The 19,831-nt window shown below is 38.3% G+C and overlaps 1 protein-coding gene across 1 annotated transcript in view; it reads right to left on the minus strand.

Moving 5' to 3' along the window:
- The window catches only part of PFKFB1 (6-phosphofructo-2-kinase/fructose-2,6-biphosphatase 1), a 38,103-nt gene extending 23,136 nt beyond the window's left edge, over window positions 1–14,967 (minus strand). Inside the window, exons 1-7 of the mRNA XM_017894310.1 lie at window positions 14,922–14,967; window positions 8,599–8,724; window positions 6,233–6,326; window positions 5,379–5,445; window positions 4,419–4,493; window positions 3,875–3,931; window positions 1,656–1,777 (exon numbers count right to left, since the gene is read on the minus strand). Coding sequence (XP_017749799.1) covers window positions 1,656–1,777; window positions 3,875–3,931; window positions 4,419–4,493; window positions 5,379–5,445; window positions 6,233–6,326; window positions 8,599–8,724; window positions 14,922–14,967 — 587 coding nt within the window. The remainder of the gene's footprint in view (window positions 1–1,655; window positions 1,778–3,874; window positions 3,932–4,418; window positions 4,494–5,378; window positions 5,446–6,232; window positions 6,327–8,598; window positions 8,725–14,921) is intronic.
- Between the last annotated feature and the right edge of the window lie 4,864 nt (window positions 14,968–19,831).

Genomic DNA, 19,831 nt, shown 5'->3' on the forward strand with positions numbered 1-19,831 from the left:
TAAATAAATAAATAAATAAATAAATATTTTTAAGATAGTTATTTTTCTTAGTTTGGTAGCCCCTATCTTGCTGGTACCCTATGTGTAGTCTGCTTATTGGGTAATCAAGCTCTTTTAGATCTTCTTCCTCCAAGTTGGACTGGGTCCCATGTTCCTACAGCCCACTTGGTTTACTGTCACCAGAGTTGTGACCAACTGTGTACTCATTGTCGTCTCCAACTAACCGGACATTCTGTCAAATCAGGGACAGCCCTTTCCTCTTTTGATTCCATGTTCAGGGCTGGGACCTGATGCATAGACTGTAAATGTCTGTTGATAGAAAAATGATGACATAAAGCTGACCTTCTAGATTTGTCTTCTTCTGCCCAAACTAATTCATCAAACAGCAACCTAGCAATCGCAGGGTCTGGGCCCACGGCTGGGGCTTTGTCAATGCCATTCTTTCACTTACACCCTCCACTCCGGCCTTCAGGCTCCTTTCACCATATGCTGCTGTTAGCCCATGTCATTCCTTTGTGATAATTTTCAAAAGCCGTACTTTCCTCAGGGTCACACAGCCCTACTTTAGCACACATCTTGGTGAGAGAAGCAAGTGTACCCTTGACCAGGGTGCCTGTACAATGAACAATCTGCACAACTGGGATATGGGTTCGAACAGATATTGTGCTACTGATTCGTTCATTGTGTAGCCCAAGGTAAGCCTTTGACTTGATCTGGGTCTCAGTTTCTCCATCTAAAGAGTGGGGCAATAACAGTGCTGATCTCTTGGTACTTCAATTGGACAAGGCCACTCTTTAGATTTCTTAGAGTCGTGATGACCATTTGAAGCCTCTTTATACTTCTCACTTGGGGTCTCTTCTCATCACAAGACATTTTCAAAGAGAGTAGGGTTCTGGGAACATTCTACATCTAAAACTCACATCTGCTCTCTCCTCTCTTTAGTTGGTATTATGACAGAGCATTTCTTTTTTTTTTTTTTTTTCCTTAATGGGTATTCTCATATGTCAAAGCACTATAGAAGCTACCCGAGGATAGAACCCACCTCTTTTGCCCCTATTTATACCCCCTACATATACCATAGCCCAAAGGGTCCAAATACTTGTTGATTGATGAGACATGGGAATGTTGTGAAAAGAGACATGACTAGGAGACAGAACATGTAATTAGAATCCTAGCTCTAACCCTTGTGATGGGAGCTTGGGAAAGTAATTTCAGTTCTCTAAGACTCAATTTCTTTTTCTTGAAATTTTATGATCATAAGACTTATCTCAGCCTCCTTTACAGGAGTCCTAAGGGATTAAATGTAAGAAAGAAGGTAAACATGTTTGGAAACTGAGGTGCCATTCATGTGTGAAGAACACTTTTGTAATAATAATCGCAACACCCACGAGAGGGGGGCATTTGTTCTGTTCAGGAGGGGTCCTGAATTGTTCATATTGCTCAGGAAAACACTATTTTAATCATCTTAGGAACACCTTACACATCAAGGAATCAGAGCTGAAAGGATCCTTGAAGAAAAATCATCAAGTTCAGTTTCCTGATGTTACAGATAGAGAAGCTGAGGCTCAGAAAGGGGGGATATTCCCTCCAGGTTCTACAGGATATCAAAACTGGGCAAAAGATCTAGACTTTGACTTTGGGGTGCTGGCTCTTACCTGTCCAGTTCCTCATCCAAGGGTTGGTAGTTGACCTCATAGCACTCAATTCTCTTTAGAAAGTCTTCCAGAACCTTTTCACGGTCACAGTCTACATAATCAGGGCTGCCAAGTTTCACTTGCTGGGATCAGGAAGAACAGAGGTATCAAGGGAGACATTGGGAGACAGAGTCTCTGATGGTTTTCTTTGGAAGGTTCTTAGAGACCACTGAGTACAAGATGCCTCATTATAAAGATGAGGAAATTGAGACCTGGAGAACACATCTTGCCTAAGTTTACAAAAATCGGCCAATTGAAAAGAAGCTGATTGTGTGACTCCTCATTCCTAATCTCAAAGAAGGCCTGTTACATTATACTCAGTCGCAGAGCATACACTGCTTATAAAAGAAGAACATTTATAAGAGGACCAGAAATTGTGATGTGAGAAATGGCTGAAGAAGTGGAACTAGAGATCTTGTCCAGGGGTCATTATGGCTTACATGTATCAAGTGTTTACCGGGAGATTATGACGTGCTGTCTTTGGATTTCTAAAGACTGGCCTCTCCTAATTCACCAATACCCACTGTCTCCTCCCACAGTCCTCATCTCAGGTACTGGCACTATCACCTACCCCGTCATCTGCTCCTAAATGGAACCTGGGAGTCATCCTAGATATCTGTCTTTCTATCATCCCTCACCTCTTAGCAGGTACCAAATCCTCTCCACTCTATCATCTCCTCTAAATATCCATTCATTCTTGCTTGTGCTCACTATAGCTTTGTGCCCAATTACTTTGTCTATATTTTTACTTCTAATGTATTCACCATACTGGCAGCCAGAAGGGTGTTTCTAATATGAATATCTGGCCAAAGTATTCTCCTGCTTAAAGCCCTTATACATTTTGTCATAATTTTTAGAAAAAAGGTGTGAATTATTTTAGCAGGCGGCTCATGGCTTGTCATGATTGGGCCCCAAATTATTTCTTCAACCTTATCTCCCATGGCTCCCCTATTCCTCCACACATTTGGCTTTAACCAATTTAAGCTACTTATAGTTCTCCGGAGATGCCATACTTAGTATATGCTTATATCCTTATTTTCCATTCTTCACCCACCAAATTCCTATGTGTTCTTCAAGGTCATTGGAAACTGAAGTGTCATTCATGTGTGAAGAACACTTTTGTAATAACAATCACATATATCCTTATTCGTTTTAATTTTACCTCCATTAGGAAGGCTTCCCTGATTTCTGCCCTCATGCAAAGTTAGGCCCTCAGCACTGTCTTCCCAAAGCTTCTTCTGTTCCCTCATATCACCTCAGTTCTCAGAGTTCTGTATATATACTTGCCAGTCTTCCTCACTAGAATATATGCTCAAGGGAAGGACTCTCCACCATCCATATATATGTCTCTAATGCCCAGAATGGCCAAGCCCAGGTATATAGTCAATTTCTGTTGAATTGATAGATAGATAGATGGGAGGATGAAGAGGGAAGGGAGGAAATGAACATGCTGTATGTCCCAAAAAATTACCAATTAATAAAAATTACAAGGAGGCAGATTCCAGCTCGACTGGACCGCATTCGTTGAAAGCAATGGACCCCTTATCATTGCAGGTATAAAAAGAATATCTAGATATACATTTAGGTAAGACTTCAAGTATCTGATGGAGGGTAGAAGAAAATTACCCTTAAGGTCTCTTCTGTTCTTGAGCTCCAGTAATTTGATGAAGTGGGGAACAACAAAACATGGTAAATGACCTAGTTCTAGACCACATGCCTAGAATCTAAGAGCAGTGGTAGTTCTGGTATGAATTTTGGGGTAGAATAAAAAATGTAGGCTTTTGAGGCAGACAGTCAAGCCTGAGGTCCAGTCCCACTTCTATCCCTTTCTGTCTGTATGAATCTTTGACAATTCATTTATCCTTTTGGAACCTCAGTTTCCTCTCTCTAACATGGAAATAATCTCTAATATGCAGTTTTGTTGTGAAAATTAATGACAGTCAAGTCTGGTGTCTGGAGCATATAAAGGGCACTATATATGTTGGCTTCATTAAAATTAATAGAGTCATTGTAGGCCAGGATGGTTAGGGAATGCTTCCTACGAAAACTAGGAGGAGAAGATCAGGGAGGAATACTTTCTTTAATCTCATGGAGTTACCTTAAGCATAATCTCGCCTCTGCCTTAGGCATGATCTAAGCCTAAGGCAGAGCAAAGTGGAAAAGTAACTGGTGGTCCTTACCCTGATGTTTTCTGCAATTACGCCAGGGTCATTACAAATGGACTCAATGAAAAACACCTATAAAAGAAACAGAAAAGAGACTTCCAGCAGCAAATTATGTTTGATAGGAGCTGAACATAGCTTTACTCCTTTTCAATGGTTCTAAATCATCTCCAGGGGCATCTCTGACAACATAATGCTCTCATACAGTGGTACTTTCAGGCTTCTGAGTTTCATGAGGCAGATTGGCTCTAAATTGAATGACCCCAGATTGTTGTTTTATATCTTTACTGGGTTTAGGTCTTATATAAGCTTTCTGTAGTGACTCTCTCTACTCTTTCCCCATAGCCAGCCTGTCTATAGTCATCTTCCATTGCCTAATTGGCACCCCTCCTTTCTTGTTCTGCTCTGCTGCTTCTGACTATATCCTGGAAAGTTAGAGAACCAAATGAAAATGTTGAGCTTATGGTTGTGGATTTGGCTGCTCTGAGTCCCCTGGTTTGCCTTTCTTTGGGGTTTGTGCTGGAGAAATAGGCTCTAAATAAGAGTTGGAGTGTTACCATACCTTGTAACCATGTTCTTTTGCAAACTGCAGGATCAGTGACCGTCGTTCTCTGGTAGTGTTGGTGGCATCAAAAACCTAGAGGCAGGTAACGAGATTGGATTACTCTGAATCTTGTGCTAACAGAACACCTACTCTTTGCCCATCCCTGTGTTAAGTGGAGGGCTTCCATATAGAGGTAAAACTTGAACAAGGTCTTGAAGGATAGGAAGGATTCATGATTGGCTTATGAGAATTTCACAAGCACATATTGGGCCCTTGCAGTCTGTCCAGAAATGTATGCTACCCTGTGAGTGTAATAAGGCAAGAGGAAATTGTGGGTGTTTATTAGGGTCATTTTATAAGTGAGGTAACTGAGGCGTAGAAGAACTTGCCTTGACCAAAGTCACCAAGAGTTGCTGACAGAGCAGAGCTAGAACTGGTTCTCTCAATTCCTAGCTGAAGTTTCTTCCTTCCTTATCACTTTAGAAGTCCTCAAGAACAGGAAACAATTCCCTAGCCTCAGTACCTGAGATTGGACCATTTGCATATTTGAGAATCTCCTCCCCTTTCAGAATTTGCAAATCCTAGCTAAACTATTGACTAGATATTTAGGTAAGTCTCTAGAACTCAAAACTGTTTGTACTGCAGTTTTAAATTCTAATATAGTCCTGCTGAATTATTGGGGGTGGACTGGTAGTGCACAGTGGTTAAGAGTGGGGATTCTGAAGCTACAAAACTTGGATTCCATTTCTGGCCCTGCCAGGTATACGCTGTACCACCTTGGGAAATTATTTAATGTCTCTGTGAACCATTCTTCTGGGCTCTGAAATGGGGCATAATAACAATACCTACCTCAAGGCGGGAGCATAAAATGAAATTATTAATATGTGCAAATACTCAGAACAACAGTAAATGTTCAGTACATATTAGCTAATTCCCTTCCCAGTAGATACCCAAGGAAAAAATAACAAATTTCTTTACCGCGACATGACCTTCTTCACGGCTGAGATAGTTGTGAACATCCTTCAGGGCTGCTAGGGCGCACTGCCTGAAATAGACCAGGAAAGAAAAAGAGACAACCCTTATCTCATTGTCTGCAGTATCTTCTGTATCATCTCTCATGTCTTAGACTAACTTATGTGCCCTGTGCTTTAGGCACTGTGCTAAGCACAGAGGGGTCAAACAGTTGAAACTGGCTGTATGTGCACAGCTTACACAGCTCAGGGGCAGGTATAAAGTGACACAATCAGGAAAAGCTGAGCAATGACAGAAGCCATAATATTAAGGCTTCCAATCCTTGAGCTAATGGAACTCAAGCTGAACTGTTTTATGAACCCAGGTAGAACACGTGGTCTGTGAAATAAAAGGCATTCCTGGCATGGGTAACACACAGGGATGACAGTGTGTTTATGCTTTCAGCAAAAATCTCTTTAGTGATTACTCACTGCTGGGTTCTATATTGAGGACATAAGGCCCAGGCTCTATTCTGCCTTTACTCAGAGTCTTGTAGTGTAGAGAGACCTTGAGGTTGAACTGATGAGACTACAGAAATTAGAGTAGGCCAAGCTATTGAGATTCTTGCCTCAAATGCTAAGCTGAGAAGCTTCTACTCTCTCCTGTCAGAAGTAGAAGATCATTAAAGGTTTTTGATAAGTGGATGGTTATGACCAGAAACAGGCTTTGGGCAGGATAATGGAAGGGCTGTTCCAACTACTGTTTGAGAGTCTAGAGGGCCTCCTTTCTGGTCCAGATTATTCTGCCCTACTCCCCCAGTATCTGAACAAGGGCCTTTCAGCCACGAGACAGCACAGGTTGCTAAAATATTGGGTACTTACTTCCTGATTTGCAGGGCCTCCATGTTGTCTGGAAGAAAGAATTCATAGTTCTTGTAGCTCACTGCCTCTCGTCGATACTGGCCTAAATTAAACACTGAAAGCAGGGAGCGCCAGTGAAGAGGTTGGGAAGATCCCAGTGGCCAAAAAATGTCCTTGCTGGGAGGGACTTCAGAGGTGGAAGAAGGTATAATTTGTAGCTATAAAATTGCTTTTAAAACTTCAAATTATGGCTACCAGTTTATTTATTCCTCACAACAACCCTGCAAAGTAGAGATCACTATTACCATTTTATAAATGAGGAAACTGAAAGTTCGGAGACAGGAAAAACTTGCACAATTATTTCCTATCTGTGGATATCTGAGATTCAAACCCAGGTCTATTTGGCAACATAGCTGGTGGTCTTTCCATTATTCTACTTTATCATAAACACCAATCCTTAAAATGCCCTACTCCGGTGGAAAGATGAAGAAATGGAGATCTAGGGAGTAAAATTAATCAACAAGGGTCAAACAGTGAGTGAGCTGGTGACAGATATAGACTAGACCTCCTGACTTCTAGTCCAAAGTTGTTTTATTTTTCTATATTATGATGAAGATTCTAAATCTAAATCTCTAGGCCATACTTTCCCACTTACAATGATGAAAAACTAGAGAGGAGGGAAGGAAAGGAGGAGAAAGAAGATAAGCAGCCAAAGAGTTAATATTTCATTCATTCACGTAACAAATACTTTTTGATTCCTACTCTGTGAAGCAGGATATGAGCTCTGGGTCTCAGGGATTAGCCTGATCTTCATGATGGGGCCCTTAAGGCACTCACAGTCCAACAGGTAAGACAGTGAGTAAACCAGAAATGGAAAGCTCCCACAGAGTTTGTTAAATGCTCTGACAAAGACAATATGAAGCCATGGAAGAGAGTGAGAGGGAAGGAAAGACTAATTGTACTTGGAATGATCTGAGAAGGTTTCACCATTTGAACAAGGCTTTTTAGGGTAGGCGCCTTTTACAGGCAGATATGGGCAGTGGGAGTCAGGAACAAAGGCATCCAGGTAGAGGAACAGCTTGAGCAAGAGTATGGCATTGGCAGAAGGAAGAGCACGTTTGGAGGATGGTGAGTCATCCACTATGGATTTAAACCTGCAGGCCAAGGGGACCTTTGTAGGTCACAGGCATGTTCAGCTTTGTGCTTTGAAATATGACTCTGGAGGCCTTTGAGAGAATTGAGTGGAGTGAAGAAGATAGAAAGCAGGAGAATCAGAAACCCTGAACCCATGATGGGGCCCTTAAGGCAGAAACCAATCTGCCAGTGTCCCATGTACCTCTACACTCAGCAAATTTTCCTGAGAGCTTGCAGTCCTCCATGAGAGCTGTTCCTTCTCTCCTTTCCTTCTGCCAATGTCTTACTCCTCCCACAAGACTCAGCTCAAACATATCCTATGTAGGAAGCTTTCCTTGCCTTCCAGTTGTCAAATCCCTTTGTGATTTCATGCAGCATCCTGCTCCTGTTCTAGAATTCCTAGATGATATGAGGTATTCTTATATATCCCAGCTAGACTTAGAACTCCTCAAGGATAGGGTGAGTCTCATCCAGTTTTGTATCCTCATCACCTAGCAGGAGTTTGGGCACATGGAAAACCATTGGGAAACTCTTCACCAGTGAATTAGATAAAGAGAACATAGATGAATGGAAATAAGAAATGGGAAAAAGAAACAAATTGGAGAGAGAAAGGAAGAGGGGGAGAGATAGAAGGAAGCAGGGCAGAGAGACAGCATGTTGAGATTAACAAGAGAAAGAAGGAGACAAAAAGAATGGAGAAAAGGAGACTATAGGGCTAATGTGGGATTCTTTTCTCTTCCAATCAGTAGAACCATGCATTAGACTTGGCACAGTATCAGGCTTAGAATCAAATAGACCTGGATTCATATCCTGGTTCTGTCACTTACTGGCCATATGCCTTTAGACAAGGCACTTCACCCCTTGGGCCTCAATTTCCTCAACTATGAAATGGTGAAGAAGTGGTAATGCTAATAAAAGTAGTAATATTGGTATGGCAATAATAGTAATGGCAATAAAAATAGAATGTTACTCACAGGGTTGTTTCGAGGTCATGGAACTTCTTGAGAGAAGACATTTAATCTTAACACTAGTTTTCCTATGCTTAGCACCTAGAGTGGTGTTGGGTACAAAGTATGTGCTCAAGAAGTTATAAACTGTATAAGAATGTAGTAATAGTGATAGCAGTAGTCCTAATGCTGATAATAATAATGATGGGGCATTTCTGGTATTGAGGACTTTGGCCTTCTACCTAAGTAAGGTTTTCAGCCAGTGGCTTTTATGGGGTTGTTGAACAAAGACTTTCAGAGACATACCTTTAGTTGGTGTTCCTATCCAGTTGAGATATCGTGTGAGCTTCGTGGAGATATAAGTCTTGCCTCGAGCTGGTAAACCCACCATGATCACCATCGTGGGGGAATTGGTAAACTGGGGTATGGATGCTGAAAGACAAACAGACCCTCAAAAGCTTATCATCAGATTCATATGCTCTTCTGGTATTAGTTCAGAAATGTAGAGTTGTAAAGAACACGTCTCCCACCATTACAATAAGAACAAAAGCTGGGAAAGTGAAAATTAAGAACTTCTCTCAGACTCATCAGAAAACTGAGGTTGCAGTACCACAAACCTGTAGAAACAACCATCTTCAAGGGAGCCACAGGACCAGGCATTTGCTTACCTGGTGCAGATACCAGTGAACAACATACAAACTCATAAGAAGATTCAGCTAAAAATTATGATGAATTGCTAGAGGCTGGTTATGGGCTAGTGTGAGAATGTGAAGCCTGTAGGGGCTGCAGACATAGGCAGTTTTGCACCCCTTTGCAGAGTTTTCCTCCAGGAACTCCCCCAGAAGCTGACAAGAAAGACTGAGAAGAATCCCGAGAAAGATATTCTGTAGTTCTGGCTTGGGGAGAACAGTACAATAGCTGTTGCTGAAATTCTGCAGAGACTATTTTCCCTATATTCTCTATGGAGCAAAAGCCTTACTATTCGGGAACAGGCAACAAAAACTAGCTTGAAAGTACTGTGAGAAACTCACTGCAGCTGGCAGAGCAGACTGACCAACATCACTGAAACTCTGCCCATACCAATCTACCTTATCTTCCCAAAGGGAAAAAAGTCTTAGTCCTCAGAAGAAAGGGCAACAGAAACTGAGGTGCACTGGTGAAAACTCAGTACAGCTGGGGTAGAAAATTGAAAAAAAAAAAAAAAGGTCTAACCCAGGAGGGGCAGGAAAATGTGCTAGGCCCACCTGGGTTAGAACACAGGAGGAGAGGCAGGAACACTTGTGAAGGACACACCTCCAACACTCAGGGTAAGCCTGCCTAAGACTGAGACTTAATGAGAACAGCATAGAATGTCCCAGGTCCCCATTCCCCACTACCAGGCTAAAAGCGTCAGTAAAAATAACAGTGGAATACATCTAAACGAGATTTAAGGCATATATTATCTCCAGGGTGTAGCACAAAGGGAAGAATCAAGGCAAGGAATAAAAACAATGTCTGAAGAGAAAAGCAATCATTAGGACCAAAATAAGTTATGACACAGATGTTGGAAATATCAGACAAGGAATCTGTTTATTTACTTGGATTATTTTGCTTTCTTCTTTGTACATTACAGATTCAGGGGTTATATGTGCAGGTTTGTTACCTGGGTATATTGTGTAATGGTGGGGTTTGGGCTTCTAGTGACCCCATTACCCAAATAGCGAACACAGTACCCAATAGGTAGTTTTCAACTCTTGCTCCCCCCTGCCCATTCCCCTTTTGGAATTCCCTTTGTCTACTGTTTCCATCTTTATCAGATAGGAAACTTAAAATAGCTATGATTAGTATGTTAAAGGCTCTATTGGGAAAGTTTATCATGCAAGATCAGATAGGCAATTTCGGCAGTGGGGTGAAAAATATAAGAAAGAATCAAATATAAATGGGAGAGAAAAAAACACAGTAACAGATCTGAAGACTATCCTTGTTGTGCTCATCAATAGACTCTGCACAGCTGAGTCATCAGTGAACTTGAAGACAGGTCAATAGAGATCACACAAACTGAAATGCAAAGAGAGAAAAGAGAAAAAAAAAAAAAAAAAAAAAAAAAAAAAAAAAAAAAAAGAAAACAGAGCAAAACATCCAAGAACTGTGGGACAATATCAAACAGTATAACATATATGTATTTGGAACACAAGAAGAGGAAGAAAGAATAAGGCAGAAGAAATATGTGAAGATAATAATGGCCAAAATTTTCCAAATTAATGACTGACACCAAACCACAGATTCAAGAAGCTCAGAGAACACCAATCAGGGTAAATACCAAAACCAAACCAAAACCCACACCCAGATATATCAAATTCAAATTACAGAAAATCAAGACAAAAATAAAATCTTGAAGACTGCCAGGAAGAAGGCGGTAGGTGGGGAACATCTTACCCACAGAAGAACAAAGAGAAGAATTATACCAGACTTCTTGTCAGAAATCACATAAGCAAAAAGACAGTGGAATGAAACCTTTAAAGTGTTGAAAGAAAAAAATGCCAATCCAGAATTCCAAGTTCTGCAAAATGTCCTTCAAAATTAAGATAAAATGCTTTTCAGACAAAACTGAGGAAACTCAGCATCAGCAGACCTGTCTTACAGGCTAAATATTAAAGGAAATTCTTCAGACAGAGGGATATGATACAGATCAGAAAACTGGGTGTACATAATTAAAGGAAAAGTGTTGCAAAAGTAATAAATGAAGACAAATATAACTATCATATTCTTAATTGTTCTAAAATATAACTGATTGTTTAAAGCAATAATAGTACCAATGTATTGTATGTTTATAGCATTTGTAAAAAAATAATGGAATACAACAATGACACAAACAATGGAAGGAAGGAATTGGGGATAGTCTTGTACTACACATGAAGCAGTATAGTATTATTTAAAGGTGAACCAAATTATATAAAAATGTACATTACAAACTTTCTGGAAACCACTAAAAGGTTTCCTTAAAAGATATCTAAATAATAGATAAATACATGAGACAAAATGGGATCATACAAAATAACCAAATAAAATAATGAAAGGCAGAAAAAAGACGGAAAAGGAAATAAAAGCCAAATACAGTAAATAGAAAACATCAAGAACAAATATAATGAAAACAGAAAGATGGTAGATTTTAATCTAACTATATTGATAATCACTTTAAATGTGAATCAACTAAATATTCCAACTGAAGAAGAAAGTGGTCAGATTAGATTAAAAAGTAGGATCCAACTACATGCTGTTTACAAAACATATATAGTTGGGTCCAATTCTCAGACCTTTTATCTCTCACTAACTCAAATATAAAATTCTGATAGAATGCATGAACAACTATATGAAAATTGAAAGGTAAATCTAAGTAGGTAGATCAGAGAAGACACCAGAGTTTGAAGTACCAACTAAACAACTGCAAATTCAGCATTACTTTTCTCCCCGTTCAGTATCCTGAGCCTGAATTCAACATGGTATGCAATTCAAAACGAGCATTGTCTAGCAGACAGAGATGCAGGAGAAGTCTTGGAGTTTGGGCTCAAGGAATGTAACAGAGAACTAAAATTCAGAGAGAGTGGGGAAATCCCTTGGGTTTTATTTACTTCTTCTTTGGTTCCACAGTGGAGGCAGTAAAAGCAAAGGTGGCTCAGAAGCAATAGTGGCCCAGAATGGGAGCCTCCAGGAATCAAAACTGTGTGGGATAAGTTCCTTCCTCTAGGTGAAGCCACGATGTCAAGAAGACATCTTTATACTAGTTTTTCCTCTTCCTCTCCCTCTCCCTCTCTCGTTCTCACTCTCTCCTCCTGCTACTTATTTCTGGAAATGCTACAACTACCACAGTGGGTAGTTTTTGAAGAGAAAACAGAAAATGAGAGCCCAGGGAACTGGAAAGTACTGAAAAGATAAAGGAGAGGGAAGAGTTTTGAAAAAGCAACAGTGTAAAGTTGATTTGAACCCCTGGGCTTACCTCTGACTTGTGACTGCTTTGATCTTCATTAGCATACCAAAGATTTGGAAACAACTAGAAAGGACACCTCCACCAAAGTCTCAGACTGACCACTAGATGGTACAAACACAGGACAGACCTATATGGTACTGCAAAAGGCTTGAAAACTGAATTGATGTTGGAACCAAAATATACAAAAGGCTAAAACAAAAATATAGACTTTCTCCACAGGATATAAACAAGATAGAGAATCTCAAGACAATACTCACAATGTCCAGGATACAAACTACAATCAATCAGCATGCAAATAACCATAAACATTTCAATTAACATGGAAAAAGACAACAGACATGAATGATAAGACATTAAATTATCTTAAATTAGCTATTATAAAAATGTTTGAATGAACAATAACAAGCGATTTTGGAACACATATTTAAAACAGAAGCACTCAGTGAAGAAACAGAGGATATAAATAAGAATCACATGGATATTTTGAACTAAAACATAATAGGTGAAATAAAACTCAGGAATGAAAGAGTAGATAGAAATTTCATAGGTATTACAATGACAAGAGTATATAATAGCAATTCTAAACACATAAATTTGACAACATAGATGAAACAAATTTCTCAAAAAGCACAAACTGGCAAAACTTATCCAAAATGTAACAAATAATCTAAATAATCTAAATCCTTCTATAAATATTACTGAAATTGAATTTGCAATTAAAAATCTTCCCCCAAAATACCCAGGTCCAGACAGTCTCAATGGCAAATTTTACCATTCATTTAAAGAAGAAATAGCATCAATTCTATACAATCTCTCTATGAAGTTAGAAGACGAAAATACATATCAACTTACTCTGTGAGGCCAGCATTTCCCTGATATAAAAACCAGAAAAATAAGTGATATAAAAAAAGAAACTACAAATCAATATCCCTCATGAACAAAAGAATCGTAAAAAAATGCAAATGAAATTTGGCTATATACAAAATAGATAATTAATATACCACAAGAAAGCATGGTTTATCCCAGGAATACAAGGCTGGTTCAACATATGAAAATCAATCAAAGCAATCCATTCTAAAGATGTAAAACTCCATGGTATGGTTTGAATGCATCCTCCAAAGTTCATGTGTTGGAACTTAATCTCCAGTGCAACAGCATTGAGAGGTGGGAACTTTAAGAGGTGATTAGGTCATGAGGGCTCTACCTCTAAGGCTTCTGCCCTCATGAATGAATTAATGGCATTATTGATGGAATGGTTTAGTTAACTCAGAAAATAGATCCTGATAAAAGGATAAGTTTGGCTTCCACACTCGCATGCACGGGCACGCACATAAGCACACTCTCTCTTGCCCTTTCACCTTCCACCATGGGATGATGCAGCAAGAAGGCCCTCACCAGATGTGGCCACGTGATCTTGGACTTCCCAGCCTCCAGAACTGTAAGAAATAAATCTCTATTCTTTATAAATTAGCCAGTCTGTGGTATTCTGTTTTAGCAGCACAAAATAGATTAAGATGCCCCAAATTATATCAGCAGATGAAAAAAAACTTTTTACAAAATACAATATCCATTCGTAATGAAACTCTCAGCAATTTGGAATAGAAGGGAGCTTCCTTACCCAGATAAAGAATATTTACAAAAAATCTACAGCTAATATCATACTTTATGTTGACAGACTAAATGCTTTCTCTCTAATATCAGGAACAAGGCAAGGATGTCCACTCTCACCACTCCTATTCAACATAGTACTGAAACTTCTAGTCAATATTATAAGGCAAGAAGGAAATATAAGGCATGCAAATTGTAAAGGAAGAAATAAATCTGTCCCTGTTCATCCACAATATGATTGGGTAGAAAATCCCAGGAAATCTATACTTTAATTTCTGTTTTATTTTTTGAGACACAGTCTTGCTCTGTCACCCAGGCTGGAGTGCAGTGCCATGATCATGGCTCACTGCAACCTCAGCTTCCCAGGTTCAAGGGCTTCTCATGCCTCAGCCTCCATAGTAGCTGGGATTACAGGCATGTGCCACCACACCTGGCTAATTTTTGTATTTTTAGTAGTGATGGGGTTTCACCATGTTGGCCAGGCTGGTCTCGAACTCTTGGCCTCAAGTGATCTGCCCACCTCAGCCTCCGAAAGTGCTGAGATTATAGGCATGAGCCACTGTGCCTGGCCCAAAATCTATTTTTAACTGATCTTTAACAAAGCATACAACAACATAAAGTAGAGAAATGATGCCCTATTCGATAAATGATGCTGGGATAATTGGCAAGCCACCATATAGAAGAATAAAACTGGACCCTCATCTCTCACTTTATACAAAAATCAACTCAAGATGGATCAAAGACTTATATCTCAGACTTGAAATCATAAAAATTTTACAAGATAACATTGGGAAAACTCTTCTAGACATAGGCTTAGGCAAAGAATTCATGACTAAGAACCCAAAAGCAAATGCAACAAAAACCCTCCTAGTACTAATAAGCGAGTTTATCAAGTTCACAGGGTACAATGTCAACACATAAAAGTCAATCATAATACTATATACAATCAATAAACAATTCAAAATCAAATTTTAAAAAATGTTTACAATATTTGAGTTTTTCTTCACTTACTGTTAAAAATAATTGTAAAATCCGGCTAAGTTCTCAAAAGACAAACTGCAAGAGCTCTCATGCTGATAGCAGTAAGAACGGTAATGTATCATCTCGGCATCGCACTGCTTGGAGCTATTTCAGTAAACAGGATAAAGTTTTGCTAGACTAGAAAATCCAGGGCCCTCCTATGACCTTTATAGGAGCCATACAGTGATTATGAGAAGCATGGCCATAAAACTACCTTTATAATCATAAAACGTTTTGCATCATTTGAAGCTGCACTATGGATACGGCTAAGAGAGATTTTTTTTCCTCTGTCTCTCTCTAGTAAACCCCTTCAGTAAGGGGTATTTCAGTAAAAAGTACAGGAAGGAGTTCTGGGGTTGAGATAGTCTCATTTCAGCAGCTGCAATGTCAAATTTATAATTGTCCACATAAACAATTCAAATATATCTGTGTACTCTACATGTACTCATGGAACAAAAAAAGGCTTGTATCATAAAATTCTAAAACCCACAAGCTTTAGTTCTTCTGTCACATCTCAGTGCATTTAATATCTTTCTGCCATATTATTTACGACTTCACAAAAAAGTAGTCATTTCCTATTATCTGTTCAATAAATATGTAGAGAAATGCAGGCTGCAGAGATACAATTTGTTAATGAAATAGCCCAGAGAATCTTCATGGTGTCTAGTCTCAGAAGCTTGCGCAGCATCTATTAAAGCTTGCTTCAGTTCTAAAGAGTAACTCCAATTTTACACATTGATATGTTCCACTCAGATGACTGAGGCATGCTTTCTGAATAGATTATGCAACATGAGTAAGGCATGCTGTGACACAACATACATCTGACCACACAGGCACATCTAAACCCTTTACTTGTTGAACATTTTTCTATTACTGAGAAGACTGTCTCATTTCAGAAATGAGATGGATATGGAACTTCCAGTTCTTGGAATTACTTTCAAGAAGAGAAAGGCACCTTGCTTGTTGTAGTTCTTAACCAATTTTCACAACATTGTGAATACACTGTGTTCAAAATATTTTGGTACAACTTTCAGGAAACCTGCAAGGTAGTCACAGGTAGTTACATCACTGTCCCCAAATTTGTATACTTTTATCACCTTGTAAAACAGCATCAAAAAAGCTCTCATTTGTTATTTTCTAAAAAATTTCACTTCATGCTGAAAATTCCCCTCACTGAAAAAATAATACTAGAAAAATACTAGTTATTATTCCCCTTATTTGATGTGAAAGTTTTTTTTTTCTCCTATATAAAAATGAATTTAAACAAAGGGGTTTGTGTCTATTAGGTAGAAAAAAATGACATCAAGAGTTTGGAAAAAAATGTAGATGGGGAAAATATTATATTAGACATGAAAATCTTCTAATCTAACACAGCATAAATTGTAAAAGCAAACGTATGAATAAACTTTTACATTAATCAAAACCTTAGAGTGACCTAACGCTATTTAGGCCTGAATATTCTTTCTTTTTTACAATTTAAAATGCAGTTTAATTTTCTCAAAGAATAAATATCTTATCTCTTGCCAGAGTCAGAGTAGAACAGCTGCTTGGGTTCACAATTTGTATGACAGACCTAGTCCAATACTCTGCAGATAGTCACTATATCCGTGTTTCACTAATTTTGATACTGAATATTATTTATGAACTAATAATATTCTCTTGGATTTTAAAAAATTATTCAATTGTATTAAATGCAGTTAGATAATGCTCAAGAGAAATATGATAACGGTATAGAAGTCAATATTCGAAAAAGCTCTATACACATACATAAACATGGAGTTTCATGGAGAAAGTTTTCGAGGAATGTGACAATTATTAGTCGATTGTGAATATGGCGTTATAAAATTAGAGATATTTTTGCACACACATCTATTTTTTATAATGGTAAAGAAGAAACATCACTAATTATTTATAATAAACTATTTGCATAATCAGTGTGACCAGAATCATGTTTGGGATACTCCAACTTGTTTTGTTTCACTGCCATCTAAACTTTGCTATTTTGTCTATTTTTTAAAAAATTAAAACTTCATTTAATTCATTATTGAAGTGTTTTAAACAAAGTACCATTATGAGCTCAAAACAAAGACGAAAGCATTGTTCAAAAATATCAGTTGAAGAAAAAAATCAAGGTTGAGTTTGAGAAAGAAATACAGTTGATTACTAATAAAGAGAAATATGGTCATAAAAGATCTAAAAATTTTGTAAGGCAATGTCTAACTAAGTGCTGTTTTATGGAGGAGGTGAGATTGAGATATACCACAACATTAAGGCAATATAGGATTTTTGACGATAAGGGAAGGGACATAAAATTCTTGGTGGAGGAGCCAGCTAGAGAAAGTCTTGAAGGCAGCAAACAGTCATAATTACCACTAACTGTATGTTCACTCTATGCTAGCCATTTTACCTATGTTATCTGAACAAATTTTCAAACAATTCTACCGTAAAGCCATTTATCCCCACTTGAAGATTAGTACCATTCTCATAGACATTAGGAAACTTGCCAAAGGTGGAAGCCAGGTAAGTCTGAGTAGTCTCACACACTGCACTGCCACAAGGGTTTGGACCCTTAAAATGGATTCAAAATCAGCATGCTGAGAACTTGCTCACTAAATCAAAGGTTCAGTCAGCAATAATGAAGTCTGTTGCTAATGTATAAGTACTGTAATTCTACATACACCTCTGGGAAAACCTGGTCTATGCTTGGGACAGACACATTTGGATTCAATTAGCAGAGAAGTACCACTTAAAGCTTGAAATCCAGGAAAAAATACTTGGGAGGGTTGGGGAAAGAATGAAGAATCTGTAGACCTTGCAAAGCCACTGAGGATTTTGAATAGGAAAATGTAAAATGTAAATAGAAATGTGCTTTGAAAGAAGACGCATTTAAAAGATTTGTTTGAGAATAAGGGAAACTGAAATGGGAAGCAAAAATAAACAGAGAAAACCTAATAACAGGTAAGGCTTTATCATTGCTTCATTAAGACTTAGGGGAAAAAAAATCCCTCACTGTCTCTCGGTTGAAGATATGTCAGCTACTTAATTTCTTTTATTTCAGGTTGTCTCCTTTTTTACTTTACCTTATATCTAGCCATCTCTTCATGGAGACCTCAGGTGAGATAAAATGTCACAGCAACATAGCTAGGCCTGCAAGAAAAAAGTAAAACATGAATTTATGTCTGGTTTAACTTGGGCACATTTTCAATAGAATAGTTTGAACCTACAGCCTCATAATTTTCATGCTCTTGAAAAAGACACTTGTAAAATTGTTTTCTTGATACTTTGCAAAGCTCTGGCTCAGAAAAGTACTACCCTTTGGATGTGAAGGCTGATACAACTAATTATAGCTAGGAAGACACAATTCTTCCTTTAATAATAAAGAAATAGCGATCTTTCACCTGGAACAGAATAGTGCCTGGATTTGAAGCATGAAAGATTAAATCAGTAAGCTTTGAAATTCTATTATATTCAGAGAGACAATGTCTTCAAGGACAATAATATTGACAAGAAGAAGAAGATAGTTTCTTGAAGAGCATTTCAACCTATTAGCAGACTCGGTGCAGTGAAAACAATGCCAGGCTGGAGATGAAGAGACAAGTACTCCCATCGCCTGCCCATGCTCTCTTAGGAATCATCAGAATACTTAGGTCAAATTAGGCGACTTCTCTAATTTAACAACAGTGCAATGACTAGTTTCAACCACCAATTTGCAAGGGAAGAAAGGAGGAACAGAAAGGGAGGAATAGAGGAACAAATAAAGATATAGAAAGAGATTTTGGAAAAGAGGAAAGAAGAGAAATATGGAAGGAGAAAGAGAGAGAGTTGTTAATTTATATTTCAGTGCTTTTTAACCTTAACTGGCATCAGAATAAGCTGGAGTACACGTTAAAACAAAGATTGATGGGCCCCACCTACCATTTTTGATGCAGTCTACCTGGTGTGGGGCATATCAGTAAGCATTTCCAACAAGTTCCCAGGTGATTGATGCCAATGCTGCCGGCATGGAGTCCACACATTGATTGAGGATTGTGTTATAGGTCTCCATCAATATGCAGTCTCACCAAGAAAAATTTTATGTAATTCAGTTTGGTCTTTACATTGTTAAGAAAATTGTCTCAGGAACCATCTTTCTAAAGGTCATTACTCATTCTGTGTGCGGTATATTCTTTAGTTTCAAAATACCGAACATCCCCTTCCTATGAATTTGTTAGAATCATTATTAGGTATGCGTTTGCAGTGACTAAATAGATGTGCTTTCTATTTCTTCACATATAAGACATGCTAAAAAAGAACAAAATCCAAAAGCCCCAGGGAGCAGTGACATTTATGCTGATGTGGTAGTGACAGATTGGCCCTGAAGATCTTATCCTACCATACCAACAGGCATTCTCATTCATTGCTGGTACAAGTATAATTTGGTCTAGCCGTTTCAGAATAATTTTTGACACTCTCTGTCAAAAGCTTTATTAATGCAACTAAAGGTACCATTGCAAGTACAATTAATGACAACAGTAATTGAGCACAAACTCTATGCTGGTCGCGTGGCTAAATGTTGTACATGTGTTACAATACTTAACACTCCCCGCAGCCAGAAGAAAAGGAAAAAGATCCCACTGTGCTATTTGTTGGTCAGTTCAATATTTTCCTGTTATTCACTTGTGCTGTCATTATTTTAAAGGATACACTGACAAACAGAAGATGTATACGCATTCAGGATGAAAGTAGAGAGATACATTCTCTCTCTCACCCACGTAAGGATGATCAGGAGAGCGGAGATTTAATTTGTCTCCTGCTGCTCTGGATGAACATTCTTAAGAATAGTTTTAAATGCTGGAATATCCAAAGAGTATGAAGTTGTAAAATGCATTTTCCTGAATCCTGCTGAAGTAAAAACTTTGTCTTTGGCAGAATATTGAGGAGAAACTAATTTATTTCTAAATATTACTT

This window comes from Rhinopithecus bieti, unplaced genomic scaffold (assembly GCF_001698545.2).
Source record: "Rhinopithecus bieti isolate Rb0 unplaced genomic scaffold, ASM169854v2 scaffold_25782, whole genome shotgun sequence".
NCBI classification, from domain to species: Eukaryota; Metazoa; Chordata; class Mammalia; order Primates; family Cercopithecidae; genus Rhinopithecus; species Rhinopithecus bieti.